The 16,131-nt window shown below is 37.1% G+C and overlaps 1 protein-coding gene across 1 annotated transcript; it reads left to right on the top strand.

Moving 5' to 3' along the window:
- Positions 1-340: 340 nt before the first annotated feature.
- LOC121377093 (enhancer of mRNA-decapping protein 3-like) lies at positions 341-15,873 on the top strand. The gene is given in 8 exon segments (XM_041504971.1): positions 341-582; positions 2,763-2,928; positions 6,426-6,584; positions 6,586-6,755; positions 8,642-8,962; positions 11,398-11,551; positions 11,944-12,161; positions 12,670-15,873. Coding segments are annotated over 7 exon segments (1,512 nt in total). The 5' UTR covers positions 341-582; positions 2,763-2,764; the 3' UTR covers positions 12,996-15,873.
- Positions 15,874-16,131: the final 258 nt, after the last annotated feature.

Genomic DNA, 16,131 nt, shown 5'->3' with positions numbered 1-16,131 from the left:
TTTCTGCATAAACATCAATCCCGTCGAATCGGCCGAGGAGTTCCGAAGATCGTAGAATTGTCCGATGAGTTCCGAGTGATTCCAAGATTCATAACCGCGTTGCTCATGACAAATACGCCTGTCAGTGCTTGGCAATACTGTTCACATACAAAATATAACTGTCGACACATTTAAATGTGTTTTCCAATTGGCGCATAAGCAGCGCTGAGCTTGTCACAGTACAACGCGGTCCGTACCTCGGTATATTACGTCGAATCGACCGAAAAGTTCCGAATGAATCATATCGTTTACAACAATAATAAATACGTTTTACTACATATGTCCTTTTCTATGCGCTGAAAGTGTATACTATTTTTTTTATTAAGGCACTTATTCCAATCATAGTAACTTTATAATGTATATGAAGTAAAAGTTTACAATGTCTTTTTTTTTTTTTTTTTTTTAGGTTTGAGGCGACCGAGCACTAAGAAGCCATATTTGTTGTTGAAAATTACTAAATGTCAAAATATTTGAAGCTTTGTTGAGGTTATTGCACCCAAACTTATTCTGTTTTGTAGATCGTCAAGAGCCATTTACAAAAAGGTGTGATACTTGAAAAACATATTCTTCTTCTGGTCTTGAAATAGTTGTTTAATCATCGTTGACATAAGTCCAAAAGAAATCGACCATTTTTAATTTTCAGAAACTGTGGTCTCTGCTTGGAACCAACACCGAATGTTGCTGCTATTGGTGCGACATGTCTTGCTATCATGACTAATCTAGTCGGATTAGAGAAATTGATTATTACATATCTGTCTTGCATGAGTTTCGTAAATACTTCCGTACCCCCCCCCCCCCCCCCCCCCCCCCCCCCCCCCCCCGGCTCTTCAGCCTCTTGGGATATTACATTAACCATATCATTATCAACTGAATATTGCATTAATTTAAAACATTACAAGTGATGTATGCTAAGGTCTGGATTCAAACAAGTGACATTGCTATTTTAATGCATTAAAAGCTCGGATAATAGTGTCTAAGAGTATTTTGACGGAATATGAGCCCAAACCGTCTATGGAATAAAAAGAACCTTTAAATCCAGAATGCCACATTCTGTCTTTTGTACTACAGTTTCTCAAAAAGCACACTTGTGGGTATATGTTAAATTTTCAAAAGCAAAATATAGCAATATTAGATTGCGAAATTTATAAACATTATGTTTGTTTTATAGAACAAAATGTTTTAAAAGGTATTGTATATTATTATTACTATGCCTAACCCTACACTAATTCTATAAAAAAAATTTAAAATCTGTTAGTGGGGGAGGGGGTGTTTGACACTGTCAGTTAAACCTAATTCAAAAACAGTCAATATTGCATTGAAGTGACAGACCCTAGGTTTTAACTATAAGCATATTTTCATTATTAATGCCGTTTTTTAATACTTGAAATCAGACATATAACCAGTTCAGTTGATTGAGTCTTTTTGGTATATAGTGGTTTGTGCAAAGAAAGCTCGAGCTTGGATTAGAATCCCAGCAGATACGTTGAAGTGTGATTAAAAAAACTCCACCCCAAATTGCCTTCTGCCATTTTAGATTGTCGTGCAGCCCTAATTTTAGGGCTGACCACACTACCCGACCACAATATTAGAATTTCCGGATTTTTTTAGTATCCTGTTTTCATCTCTCAATACTGACTGAGATCCCGCTCCGTTTATGCATTAAAAAATATGCATACCAAAGCACTAACACATAACATAAACGTTAAAACAATTTTTGTTTGTTGATTAATTAATCATCGGTTATTGGATGTGAAACATTTGGTAATTCTGACTTGTAGTCATTAAAGGAAACCCGCTACATTTCTCCTAATGCAGAAAGGGATCTTTTATATGCACTTTCCCACAGACAGGAAGGCACATACCACAGCCGTGGGCGTGCCTGATCCGTACGGATGTGGGCACGTTAAAATAGTTCCCATTCCCATTCCCATATCACAGCCTTTGACCAGTTGTGGTGCACTGGCTTTAACGTGAAAACCCCCAAACAATTGAATGGATCCACTGCTCAAGGTGGTTTGATCCTACAATACAAGCACTTGACTGATTGAGTTAAATCCTGCCCCCCATTAAGACAAATTTCAAACCTTATATAGAGATGGGGGCAGGATGTGATAAAGTGCTCACCTAATGCACTGTTGGTCTTTGATTGATCCCTGTTGCTAGGCCCATTGGGCTATTTCTCATTCCAGCCAGTGCACCACAACTGGCATATCAAAAGCTGTGGAATGTGCTATCCTGTCTGTGGGATGGTGCATATAAAAGATCCCTTGTTACTCATGAAAAAATATAACAGGTTTTCTGTCTAAGAGTAAGACTATGCTGTTTTGTACATTTATATAAAGGACTGGTGTACATGTACAATTAATTAATTCTATATCACGGTACAAACGGCATATAACTGCGGGTGGGAAATGCAGTTCTAAGTGTTTCTATTCATTTCAGTCATTCAGGTGGGATTTACTAAGCTATGTCAGGGCTAGCTCTGGACTGATCAGCAGAAAATTTCGCCATATTATCTATTAAAGTTCCAAATTTTATAAATACCCAGATAATCTGTGATAAAATACCAATTAATACTTGAAATTCTTTTGCCAAATTAAAATAAAATTTGCCATTTGTTTTTAAGCTTCGCAATTGGTGAATTTAGCGAGTGCCAGAGCTAGCCCTGAGCTTGATAATATTTTCAAAGGCAATTTATATAACTTTATGTGGATTAATTACAGGTATGAGTCATTCATGGATAGGAAGCGTCGTCTCGCTGGATTGCGGGGAGACACTGGGAACGTATCAGGGTCAGGTGAGGTCAGTTGACAATTTCTCACAAGCCCTGACAATCTGCAATGCATTTCGTAATGGGCTCAAATGCGAAGTTTCAACTCTTACCATCAAGTAAGTACTTTGAAATGTTTTATGTTGTATACTGAATAATTAAATTACTGTTACATTCATTATAATATAACGTCATCTCATTGGTCCAACAGGAGTTTGTTAATTTCTTGATGAACTTAAAAATTAAGTCGTAGGGAAACATCATATCTGATGACATCATTTTATATCCATGGGCAAGTTGTCTTATTGAGCGTTATTGTTTACGGACCAAATATAATTCCAAATAAAGTATGAACTTTTTGCGTTATTATTAGCAAGTTTGATTCAAATTTAATTATAGGCATTGTTCATCTGGGTATGAACCAAAAAAATCATCCGCAAATGTATGTGGGAACAGCTTCACTGATCAGCACAATTTGCGGATGATTTGTTTTTCATACCCTGATGAATATAAAGAAATAACAGACAATCCTTAAATGAATTCCATTTGGTTACAGTCACAGAGATGTATGCTGCTGTTGCATTCTATACCGAATGATTGTTCTCGAATGCAACATCCAACACACATTGTAGAAGTAGATTTTACCTTCTTAATTTAGGTTTTTTCTTAATACTGTAGAATACTTTATTTTCGCAGGATCAAATTTTCGCGATTTAATGAAAATGTGTCAATTCGCAAACATTTATTTTCGCGAATCCCCCAACCCCCATCAATAAAAAAACCGAAGTACAGATTTCAATAATTTTGTTTTAAAAACGGAACTTAGTTTTGCCGTTTGTTATGCTAATCTGTAGCACTAATCAGGGGACTACATGTACACACGAGTGCTATACACAGTAGAGATCTGCTGTAATTAAACTGTGAAACCATAAAACAATAGTTTTCCTGCTTTAACCAATCAAGACTTTATTGTTTACAAGTTAATAAGCTTACAGAAGGTGCTTACTGTGTGCAGTTTTTCTTAATCCTTATAATTGTTATAAAAACAAAAACTGAAAACAAACAAAACAAAAATTTGAAGGCACAAGCTACTAGTACTCAGTAACTTAAGTTTGATTGAAACAATATTTATTGCTGTCAAAATACTAGTTCAAAACGGTTTGTGATTGGCTAACAAGCAAAACCTTTAGAGTAAAGTAGCGACATGTACTATGAGTATAGTACAAGGTCTGTACATTCATTTCAAAATTGTATCTGCATTGATAAAGTTTTAAAATGTTGTTGTTAAAGTGGCTGAACACAGTTCAGAAACCAAAATTATCAGGTTTACCAACTCCTAAAGAATGTTTGTCTGCAGAACAAGCGATGTCTTTTGAAGCTGCCAACAACGCCACCGAACAGAGACTAGTAAAGTGAACCCAAGAAAACGTAAACTCGGTGATTACGGTCTATATGACTAAGAAACTCGTGCTAAGATTGCCCGTTATGCAATCGATCACGGAGCAACAAGAGCGGCTCGCAAATTTACTGTTGATCTGGGTAAAAAACTTACTGAAAGCACTGTTAGAAGTTTAAAGGCGTCATACTTAAAAATGACAAGGATCACCAATGATGGCAGTTCATTAAAGTCATTGCCGAAAGGTCAACGCGGACAGCCCCTTATGCTTGGCAAGTACGACAACTTGGTGAAGGAATGGGTCAAAAGTGAGGATTCATGGGGGTGTCATCACCACTGTCACCGTGACCGGTGCTGCGATCGGCATTGTGAAGAAACTTGAACAATCAAAGTTACGTGAGTTTGATGGGCCACTACAAATCACAAACACTTGGTCGAAATAATTTTTATCCAGGATGGGCTACGTCAAACGGAAAGGGACGAAAGGAGTAAAAAAAAGTGCCCGGTGATTTTGAAACGTTAAAATCACAATTTATTGAACGTGTGAAAAAGGCTAAGAGTGAAAATAACATCCCTGATGAACTCATCATCAACTCGGACCAGACCGGTGTCAACCTTGTACCTGGGGGCGATTGGACATTTGAAGAAAAAGGTGCCAAACAAGTGACCATCAGCGGCAAAGATGACAAGCGCCAGATTACAGTCCTGTTGGCTGTCTCGATGGCTGGAGAACTTCTCCCACCACAGGTGATATATGGTGGTAAAACTGACAAGTGTCACCCGCGTGTGGAATTCCCGGAAGAATGGAATGTTACACACACAGAGTCACACTGGAGTAATGAAAATTCAATGTTGGAATTCTCTGAGGAAATTGTAGTTCCTTAATGGATAAAAGGAGAAAATATCTCAAGATGGCAGATGATCAACGATGTATAGCTATATTTGACGTGTACAAGGCACACCAGTGTAAAACATTGCGAGACAAGCTGAAAAAAGCTCACATTCAGGTGGTCTTCGTTCCTGCTGTGTGCACCGATCAGCTACAGCCGCTGGACTTGACGTTCAATAAAAACTATAAGATGGAACTAAAAAGGTGTTTCCAGGAGTGGTTTTCTGCTGAAATAGTGTCCGAGATGGAAGAGCAGGAGGATAACGGTTCAGAATCCTCTGTGGACAAAGTGCAAGTTGATTTACGTCTGAGTACGATTAAACCCATTCATGCCCAGTGGCTTATTCGCGCACATGATGCTATGAAAGGAAAAAGAGATTTAATACGAACAGGTTTCAGACTTGCAGGCCTTTGCGAAAAATAAAAATAAAATTGTGAAACATCTGAACATAGCCCAGTCCAAATTTTTTCACTTCCACATTTTTAATATACTGTGATAATGCATGTTTACTTCTGTCGTTGAATACGTGTAGACTCTGTCCGATGAACTGATCGCTAGCACATGCGAAGGAAAACAGCGTTATGCAGCTTTTTAGTGTTAGTATTGTTTTATTATCATGTATGTACTTATCATCGTGTTCTTGATTTAAAATTTTAAACAGCTTTTGTGTTTTGTGGTTTGTCACTACTAGCCTCGTACATCGGAAACTAATGTGGTATAGTTGAACGAGACTACATTTTTTCTTCTTTATTGTCGGCCTTTATTTTCGCGTGGAATATATTTTCATGAATTTCATTCACACGTGAAAATAAAGTATTCTACAGTACTAAGTTTCTCTTCATTGTCACTTGCATTTTGTTTTCAATATAAATTGTCATTAGAACCACCATCTACAGACCTCTGAGAATTGAAGATTTGCGTAAACCATTTATCGGTTATGCAGAAATAAATTCAAGTCACCCATTTTCTTTTTGCATAACCCGTTATGTCCATGTACATAATGTCCTAAATTTAATGTGCGAATGGAAAAATAGATTATGCTAAATAAACGATTGTTCATGCAATTTTCAGAGGTCTGCATCTAGCATCATTGTTTTTCTAGCTTTGTTTTGGTGCATTCACGGAAAGTTTATTATCATGGAATCCAGCTGCTGTTTTCTTAGAAACAGAGGTGGTTAGAATATACATTACCCTTGCCCCCCCGCCCCCCCCCCCCCCCATTGAAAGGTCAAGTTATTAATTTTCCACACAACCCCCACCACCCAGTTGCTGGCATCTTCCAATGTTTTTGTATTTCATTTTAAATATTAATTTATGTTTATTTTTGCAGTGCTCAAGACATTAAAGATTTAAAAATTCTTCAGCCGAGCATCAAAGCACATGATCTTGTGAACAAGCCCAAAACTCCTTCCAAGTTGTCGAAAGAGACTGAGAAGTCCATCAACCCAGGATGTCGTTCGCCCGTAAAAGTCGTACAGCCCGATGACCTCGAGTGGATATTCCCACCAACACAACGGTTATTCCAGTACGAACAATGGTTACGTGACGAGACTGACCCCGACCAGAGATGTTGCACACGACAATCATTACAACGGCAGCAGGAATAATGCCCGGCAGACCCCAACCAAAGAATCCGATCAGAGTAAGAGAAGAAACTCTTGTGAGTAGTAGAAGGGTGACTATTGTGGTCAGCTTTTTTAATAAATTGCAATAGTATTGCAATAATTAAAATACTATTGTGATAGTTAGTGTTGAGCAAAAGGATTTATATTAAATGTAAGTTAATCAAAGATTTTCTTCCACTTTTGATTTTGCAAGGCCCAAGACCACTTAACAGTGGTTGAAGTACTACCTTATCTTGACCTCTGTAATCTCGTTAGCTTTGGAAATATCACAGTCATCAAATTGTTCCATGGCATAATTTTCACCCACCCAGAACTACTGTTTATCTTGATCAATACTGTTTGAAGGGCGGCATGTAACCCAGTGGTAAAGTGCTCGCTTGATGCGCGTTTGGTCTAGGATCGATCCCCGTCAGTGGGCCCATTGAATTATTTCTTGTTTCAGCCAGTGCACCACGACTGGTATATTAAAGGCCGTGGTATGAACTATCCTGTCTGTGGGATGGTACATATAAAAGATCCCTTGCTGCTACTACTACTACTACTAAAAAAAAAAAATAGCGGTTTTCCTCTCTGTGACTATCAAAATGACCATATGTCCATAATAAATCTAGTAGTGTCATTAAACAAAACACACTTTTTTGTTGAAAAAATTGGACCGTATTTTAGTGATATACATGTACGTTCCGGAGTCCATTAAAAATGCTTGCTTCGTGCAGAGCTCACCCTGTCCATTACACAATTGCTGATTTGTATTCCAAGTGTCTACAACTTTTACTCTTTGGCTAATTATTCTTTAAATTAACTTCCATTTTGATAATTTTCAAGGGAATTTCCAATATATCTGAAAAATGTCAGCCCTGTTCGTTTAGACATTAACTTTTAGGGGGGGAAAGCTTTCAAACTTTTGCAATATTTCATATACCGTATATCTTCGCCTATAAGTCGAATTTTTTTCACCCAAAAAATATTTTATAACTTGGGGGATCGACTTATAACTTAAAATATAAGAGGGTAAAAAAAAATTCACCCAAAAATATTACCGTTTTGGGATTATTTTACAAGTTTTATTGTTGAAGTATGCCCTGTATTTATACTCAAATATGTTAATTTAACATATTTATTTTTTATAACTTTTTTTGGCATTAGAATGGTTTTGGTTATGCAAAAAGGCGTGCGATCTCACTCACATGCCAAGAGAACAGTCCACTTAGTTAAAATAACAGTCATCACTAATAGCAAAAATGTAAACAGTACTAACTACCTGTTGCCTGAGTTTATTTTGAAATCTGGTCACTGACATTAATGGTTGTTCAAACAATGTTTTGTCGGTGATTAACTTCATGAATATTACCGACCTTTCCCTTAAAACAGCTTAGACTAATATCTGTAGTTCACTAGAGCAATAGGGGCATACATAAAAACCAGTGTACTTTCTAGAGTTATCCTCCTTACATGTATTAATATGGCGACAAAATATGTGATTAACTGATACTTTCAGTTTTATTGTAGTGATCTGTTGTCAGTGTTTATAAATAAAGTTGTTGTCTGTGCACAAAACCATGCTGTACAGTGCCATACGGTAACAGCCAAACAGCTTTCACTATCTACTAAGGGAATATTTCGTTTTGATGCTATGTTACTTGTTTGCGATGTACAAAACGTGAAAACCGAAGTTTGTAAAATAATTTTCTTTTGTTCAAATATTGTACATTATTGTTCTCATGTGCTGAAAATAAGAAATACTTCAATATTTATAAGTTGTTTTTCATGGGTCGACTTATAAACGGGTCAGTAAAAAAAATATGTTTTAAGGGCTTGAAATTAGGGACTCGACTTATAGCCGAGATCGACTTACAGGCGAAGATATACGGTACATGTTAAGTGACTTTTAGACAATTTCTGATTTCCTGTTACGTTTCAGTTTCTGAATCCAAAGGTCGGAAGTCATCAACTCCAAGAAAAATTGATTCGACTAATGGTCGAAAGAGTGCTCCCAGAGAAGACTGTTTTAGTGCTCCAGTTGAGTCGTTCTTAGCAAAGGAATTTGACTTTGAGAAAAACTTAGCTTTGTTTGACAAACGTGCAGTGTTTGAAGAAATTGAGAATGGTGGGCCTGACGTCATGAAGCCTGTTGAGAAAAAGGCAGTGAAGTACCGCTGTGATGAAAATGTTCTCAAAACAAAGCCAGCGGTTCTTAAACAGATAAAGGTGCCCACTTCACCTGGTATTGAGTACGTTACAGGTATGAGTTATACGTTGCAATGTTTTTATTCCTCAAAATCACATGATAATTTTCATTATGGAATGTTATTGGTCCCATTTAAACAAAATACTATACTGACGTCTTCAGTTTTCCATGTGGAGCACTTAAAATTTCGCCCATTCAGATGGACATTTAAAATTAATTTGCTCAATGAAATGTCTTGTACCTCTTCAACATTTTATTTTTCCTGGTTAGTATTTATTCAGGAATGTGAGAGCACTTTTCCATTTCATTTAAAAAAACAAAACATGATGTTCAATACTGTTGATCACACACAGTTCATTTGCATGTTTTCACAGGTTTCAAGTTTATGATATGTGCCTTATATCAGTTATAACCAGTTTAGATTTGTTAGCATTGAATGCAATTTTTTGGCAGTTCCTGGGGTTGCAAACACCAATTTTCTTTCAGGGGCCCTTGAGCGGCCAATGGACCCCGGCCGCAGTAAGCTTTTTTGTTCCAGCCCCTCTCACATCCCTGATTTATTAATTCATTCAGTGATATTTTAAAGTTAATTTTCCAGTTTAAATTAACACAGTAATCCCAAAATAGTTTTTTTGTTATTGAATTATCAATTTCACATATTTCTTAACCTTTTCACAGCGTTACAGCACACTGTTAATTATTTGACCGTGTGCCGCTATTGGTATGACATGAAAAGGCTCAATCCATGACAGTGTTCTCGCTGGGTGAAAATTAAAGGAGGGCGTCCGCTCGGCACCACACCCTTAAAAAAAACAATAACCAATAAACGAAAAGCAAAAAAAAAACAGAGGGGGGGGTGGAGTAAGTAGTTTTGGTTACCATATTGTTGTATGTTGGTAGACGTTGTGAAAAGACATACTCCTTATTTTGCCTACAAAAAAGTGCAAAAAGGTTTATAAATACGAAATACACGCAAACTAGTCTTTTAATTGAACCGAAGATGATATCAGTCTGACATTCACGGGCAGTTCCGGTTTTGCTGGAGCGATCAAAGTTTTAATATTATTATTTTTAATAAAGATTTCAAGATATACGAAAAACAATAAAGATATTTGTAAAGTGATCTCCTAATGTCGGATACATTTTTATTTCCATCTTCATCGAATGAATCGATCGCTGTGATAAAATATTATGGCCTGCTGATAAAAAGTAGTTTAGTTTTTGTAAAGGCGGTGTATATATTATTTGGTACTCAAGATAAATGATTTTAATGATAAACACTACCACTTATGTTGTTTTTATAAGCGTTCATATCCCCCCAAAATGAAAAGTTTACAATATTTTATAAAGAACTGCTGAATAAACAGAATGACAGAAACTAAAATTCATCAGTTACAAACAATTATATCTGCAACTGAGGACAAAATATCAAACGATAGTTAGTAGAAACAAAATACAGAATGACCATTTGATCACGTGACAAATTTGGCGCCAAATAAGAGGGGTTTTTTTTCAATCGGAGATTGCCGAATATATAAAAAATAAAATGTTTTCATTGCTCACATAAAATATAACTTTTATTGTGTCTATCAAACATACAAATGGATACAGATATTGGACAAAATAGAGGCTGTTAAAAATACTGTTAAATTACGTTACGGTAACTGTCGTAAATGTCTCGTCAATTGCTTTTTCGTACACAACTCGGCTTGTTTCCTTTGATGTCCAGTGTGTAGACTGATCGTTGTTTTTTGTGGAAAAAAGTGTGCATTTGGAAATAGCGGAGATAGGTGCTGGAAAATAAAGAGGGGCGCTCAAAAATAAAGGAGGGCGGGGAATGTGAAAGGAGGGCGACAAAATGGAATTAGCGGGGCGGGGCGCCCCGCTTAAATGAAGCAGCGAGAACACTGCCATGATGTCGTTCCATCACAGATTTGAAACAGTTAAATACTTGTGGAGAGTTGTGTCCCTTGCATCACAAACTGGGAAAAATGAAAATAGGAAAGTTGAACACTTTATTGTATATTTTCATGGATACATGTACATGTGCAGCTGTGAGAGAGATCAGTTAAGTTTATGCAGGGATGTGAGAGCTATGTGTAAATGCGTATCTAAAAAAAGCCCAAAACATGATGTTCAGTACTGTTGACCACACATGGTTTATTTGCATGTTTTCACGGTTTCAAGTTTATGATGTGTGCCGTATATTATAAGTTATAACCAGTTTAGGTTTGTTGGCATTGAATGCAATTTTTGGCAGTTCCAGGGTTTGCAAACAATTTTTCTTCAGGGGCCCGTGAGCATCCCTGGACCACGGCCGCAGTAAGCTTTTTTGTTCCTGCCCCTCTCACATCCCTGTTTATGGTAGGCGAGACATTTAATTTGACAGAATTCTTTTCTTTTTATAGTTAATTTATTCCAATCTTTCAATGCCACAACCATGATTATGTGAAATGTAAAATATTAATGGTTATTGTTTTATTCTGTAGATTCCGGACTTGTGGTCCCCTCTGTAACGTACAGCCTGAGATCGAAGGTTTTGTCCACGGCTCAAGGTTATGGGTATTCTCTGGAGCGTCAGGTGGAAATGGTTGGCAGATCTGCGAGTGAAATGGTGCTACAGTTACTTGGGGGAAGTAGCAGGTATGTACACGAAGAAAGAGAGAATGGGAAATTCTGCTGGGCTTGTCGAGTGGAATTTCCCATTTGACCTGAACAGGATAAAGCTGATACCGTACGTTATTATTTTTATCCTGCCGTCCATAAAATTAAGGGGAAAAGCTATTATTACTATTTACCGTTTTACAGCTACGTTGTACATTGATCAAGAAGACAAATGAGCAATTTTGTAATGCATCTATGCATGTGATATCATGTGCGTGATGTCAAAAGTGATAATCTGCTAGTATACGTTTATGACTGCTTTAATCGGCCAGTAGAAACATTGGTTTGCAGGATAAAGGGCTCTACTAGTCGGGAACATGTTACAGTAGCAACCAACTCGGGACAGTCTCTTTCAATGTGTTGTTTTGTAGGTTGAACCCCCAGAACGATCACCAGCTGCCGACGGTGGTAGTGCTGTGCGGCCCCCACGTGCAGGGTGCGGAAGGGATCAGCTGCGGTCGCCACTTGAGCAACCACAACGTAAAGACAATTGTGTATGTGCCAAACTTTGTTAAGATGAACGCAGATCTGGAGAAGGAACTCGTGTTGTATGATCTCTGTGACGGCAAGACGACATCCAGTACCAAAGGTATTGAATAAAGTTTGTTTTGTTTAACGATACCACTAGAGCACATTGATTTATTAATCATCGGGTGTTGGATGTCAGACATTTGGTAATTGTGACATTTGGTAATTAGTAGCAAGGAATCTTTTATATGCACCATCCCACAGACAGTATTTCTGCCAGTGTAAAATGGGTATGGCACCATACCTAAGATTTTTTGGCAGATTAAAAAAAAAGTTAACCTTTTGACAAAATTAATTACTCTTATCATTAACATTGTGTGTTAGATTTGTTTGTAAATAATAAAACTTTAAAAAAAAATTCATTTTAATGCAATAAATATTTGTTAAAAAAAATAAAAAATAAATAAAATTCATAGAACTGTAAACCATGTTTCATTGATCTAGAACTTACGGTTTGTGAAAATTGTCAAGTAAAAGCGAAACTTTAATGTTGAGGTAAACTTTGATGCTGATGCTACTGCAACCACTTGAAAAAAATTCTTCATTAATTTTCTCTCTTTGATTTTCAGAGTTACCTGCTGGTCCAGTTGATATGATTGTAAACGCCTTAGACAGTCACGAACATTCCCACTTCATGGACCAGAACTGGTACAAGACGCTGACCAAGTGGACGAACAACAAGAAGGCTCCATGTATTGCCATCGACCCTCCGACCGAGGGATCCGTCATCGAGGCCAAGTGGAGTCTGGCCGTGTGCCTGCCCCTCAGTGTAAAGACATCCAGTCAGGTGTACCTCTGTGACCTCGGCTTGCCCAAGAAGGTGTTCATGGAAGCTGGGGTGACCTACGTTTCTCCGTTCAGTCACAAATTTGTTATTGCGCTGCATCAGAGGTGATAAGAGAGTGTGGAAATCTATTGCCGTGGGATACAGTATAAAAATTTGTTATTGCACTGCATCAGAGGTGATGAGAGAGTGTGGAAATCTGTTGCCGTGGGATACAGTATATACATTTGTTATTGCGCTGCATTAGAGGTCATGGAGAGAGTGGAAATATGTTGCCGTGAAGGTTCGTACGAGTTAATGCAGATTCCGGAAAAGTAGAAAAAATTTAACGTCGTTTTTCAGGCTTGAAGATTTTCATTTGTGTCGTGGAAAGTTGTGGAAAATGAACAATTCATTGATGAATTTTGTCCCATTTAAAACGTTACAAGTTCACATCAAAATATTTGTAATAATCATCAGATTATGTTGAAAATCGCAGAAAAATCTTTGAAAATCCATAAAATAACCCTGGAAAACGTCTTTGGAATGTCCTGGGATCAGACTGTAGACAAAGTATAGTGTTGATAAATACTTGTTTCTCTGTTTAATCAAAATCGTTTTATTAATCTGTATAAATGTAATTGCAGTGTTGCTGACGTTCACTGAATTCCACAATCGGTCACAATTTCATTATTTTGATGAATCAAAGGTGAATCTGATATTGTTGATACCACTATTATGTCGGTCAGAAATTCATTACTCAACTGTATATGGTGTTCATTATCTTTGAAATGTGGAGACTCAGAAAATTAGATGGTTGTACTCTACTGAGTGCAGTGAGGTGTATGAATCATAAGCTTGAACATTAGTGGTGGCAGTAGGTGCCAAATACTAAATGTGGTATAAAAATTAGCAGCTGGCTAATTTGGCAGTAGGCAAGGTGAGCCCAGGTTACTAATAATTGTAAATGAACACCGGAATGTGGAGACTAAGGAAAATTAGATGGTTGTACTCTACTGAGCGCAGTGAAGTGTATAAATTATAAGCTTGAACATTAGTGGTGGCAGTAGGTGCCAAATACTAAATGTGGTATAAAAATTAGCAGCTGGCTAATTTGGCAGTGGGCAAGGTGAGCCCAGGTTATTGATCATCGTAAACGAACACCAGGATGATTGCAGTGCTATTGGTACACATTAACTCTCTTTCGGGCACATGTTACATATATTTTTTTATTCCATTGCATCGGACGTCATTGCCGTATGGCTGATATAAACTATTTCACTATGTTCACTAGTTCATTCATTCACTGCACAGGAAGTGATTTGGAGGATTGTTGGTGCACATCTTCTTGATTCATCCAGTCACAGATTTCTTATCATGTACACTGCATACACAGTGATTGTGGCAGTGGTAGTGACGTACACTGTTCGGTCAACCACAGATTTGTTATTGTGCTGCTGTGTCGGAGTGGATCATGGTGTGGTTGAAACGGTTTGTGCAATAATAGGGCAGTCATGACCATCTAACTGTCTCCCATTAGAATCGCTTACATCCGGAGTCATTGTCGTCTTCGTCTTTATTCCATTGTGTATTTTTTTACTTGACAGATTAATAAACTGATGACATGTATCTGTTCTAATGGATGCAGTTGTTCATGAGATTTTTAGAACTTGTTGTAAACCCGATTCATGACGGTTACAGAACTCTACACCTCAGTATTACAAACAGAGGTTTGAACACTTTTGAAGTGCAGGAAATGTGTTAACATCATTCTTAAATGGTACTTGACATACGTTTGTGTGATTTTGACGTTTGTTGGGAAATTTTGAAATTTATTTTTGATGAAATACTTGATGCAATTTTTATTTTTTTGAAATGTACTCAGGGATTTATCCCGGCATTCTGTGGGTCCAAATATAGGCCCCTTCCCAAAAGAAAGTGGCACTGAAAATTCCCAATTTGTGTACTAAAAAATTCTCAATAGAATATATTTAAGTATTTCTGTTGTAATAAATTAATTGAATGGTGTTTTACTGCATCATTCAGTGGCTTAAACAAATATCCCTGTTATGCTATACTTGTACTAATTTTCCCAATCCCCTCAGATTTGGGACCCTGGTAAACAATCCTGGATAAATCCCTGGTACTGGTAAAGTCATAACATTAAAATGCAGTTGGACATTGTGTGTTGTATATTAGGAATGTACATTGTAAGCAAACATTATTCAAAATTGATTCATTGCAACATAAACTAGTTTGGTTTCATCCAGTTCGTGAGGGCATTGTTCCATGTTGTGGATGGTAGGATCATTTCACTAGCATTCAATTGATGATCTTAAACGATGTGTCCTATAAACTGTGAATAATATATCTATTGATGTTTGCCTGTTCATACTGCTGTAGGTAATAGTTTCGTTACAAAGAATTGCTACAGCAGCAGGGTTCTTGAAAACAGATTAAACAGTGCTGCAAATGATTGTACCTGTAGATGGCTGTATTTTTATTGGCTTTATCTATTGTTGAACTATTGTTGTAGATTTTAGATATTGTCTTTCTGCACTTGAGATTTGAAAATAGACCATAGATGCTACCCATACAGTGAAAGGAATCAACAGTGAAGTCAGCTAGCAATTCATATTTGGTTTCTTCTTGAAGTCGGTAATTGTTTTCCTCTTGGGTGTAGGGGGTCTAGGATTTAGCATCGATCTCCGTCAGTGGACCCATTGGGCTAAAAAAAAATTCCAGTCAGTGTTTCACATCCAGTGTAATATAACAGGTGATGGTATGCATGGTCAATTCTGTGGGATGGTGCATATAAAAGATGCCTTGCTGCTGATCAAAAAGATTAAGCCATGTGGTGGTGACAAAAGGTTTCCCCTATCATTTATTTGTGCGATCAGTAACCTTATCTTATATAGAGGCACTGATTTTTCGTTTCAGATTTTTCATTTTTCCGTTTCATAATGTTACAAATTCCATTTTTTTCCGTTTCAGTATTAAACAAATTCTGTTTTTGTTTCACTCACACGCACGCACACTCAGTGATGCAAATGAGCACACACACACCAGTGGCATATAACATGGCAATGCCGCAAATGTTAAAAATTAATAAGCAAACTTAACATAATATATCTTTCACTTGAGTAAATATCGGACAATTTTAGCTCACAATCTTTGGTTTTTCCCGTTAAATCGCCGGGAATAAGCGAAGAAAACACTACTGGTAAAATGTCTAGATACTCTACATTAAACATTTGGCGTAACATAC

This window comes from Gigantopelta aegis, chromosome 2, assembly GCF_016097555.1.
Source record: "Gigantopelta aegis isolate Gae_Host chromosome 2, Gae_host_genome, whole genome shotgun sequence".
NCBI lineage: Eukaryota > Metazoa > Mollusca > Gastropoda > Neomphalida > Peltospiridae > Gigantopelta > Gigantopelta aegis.
This window is presented reverse-complemented; position numbering and strand designations above follow the sequence as displayed.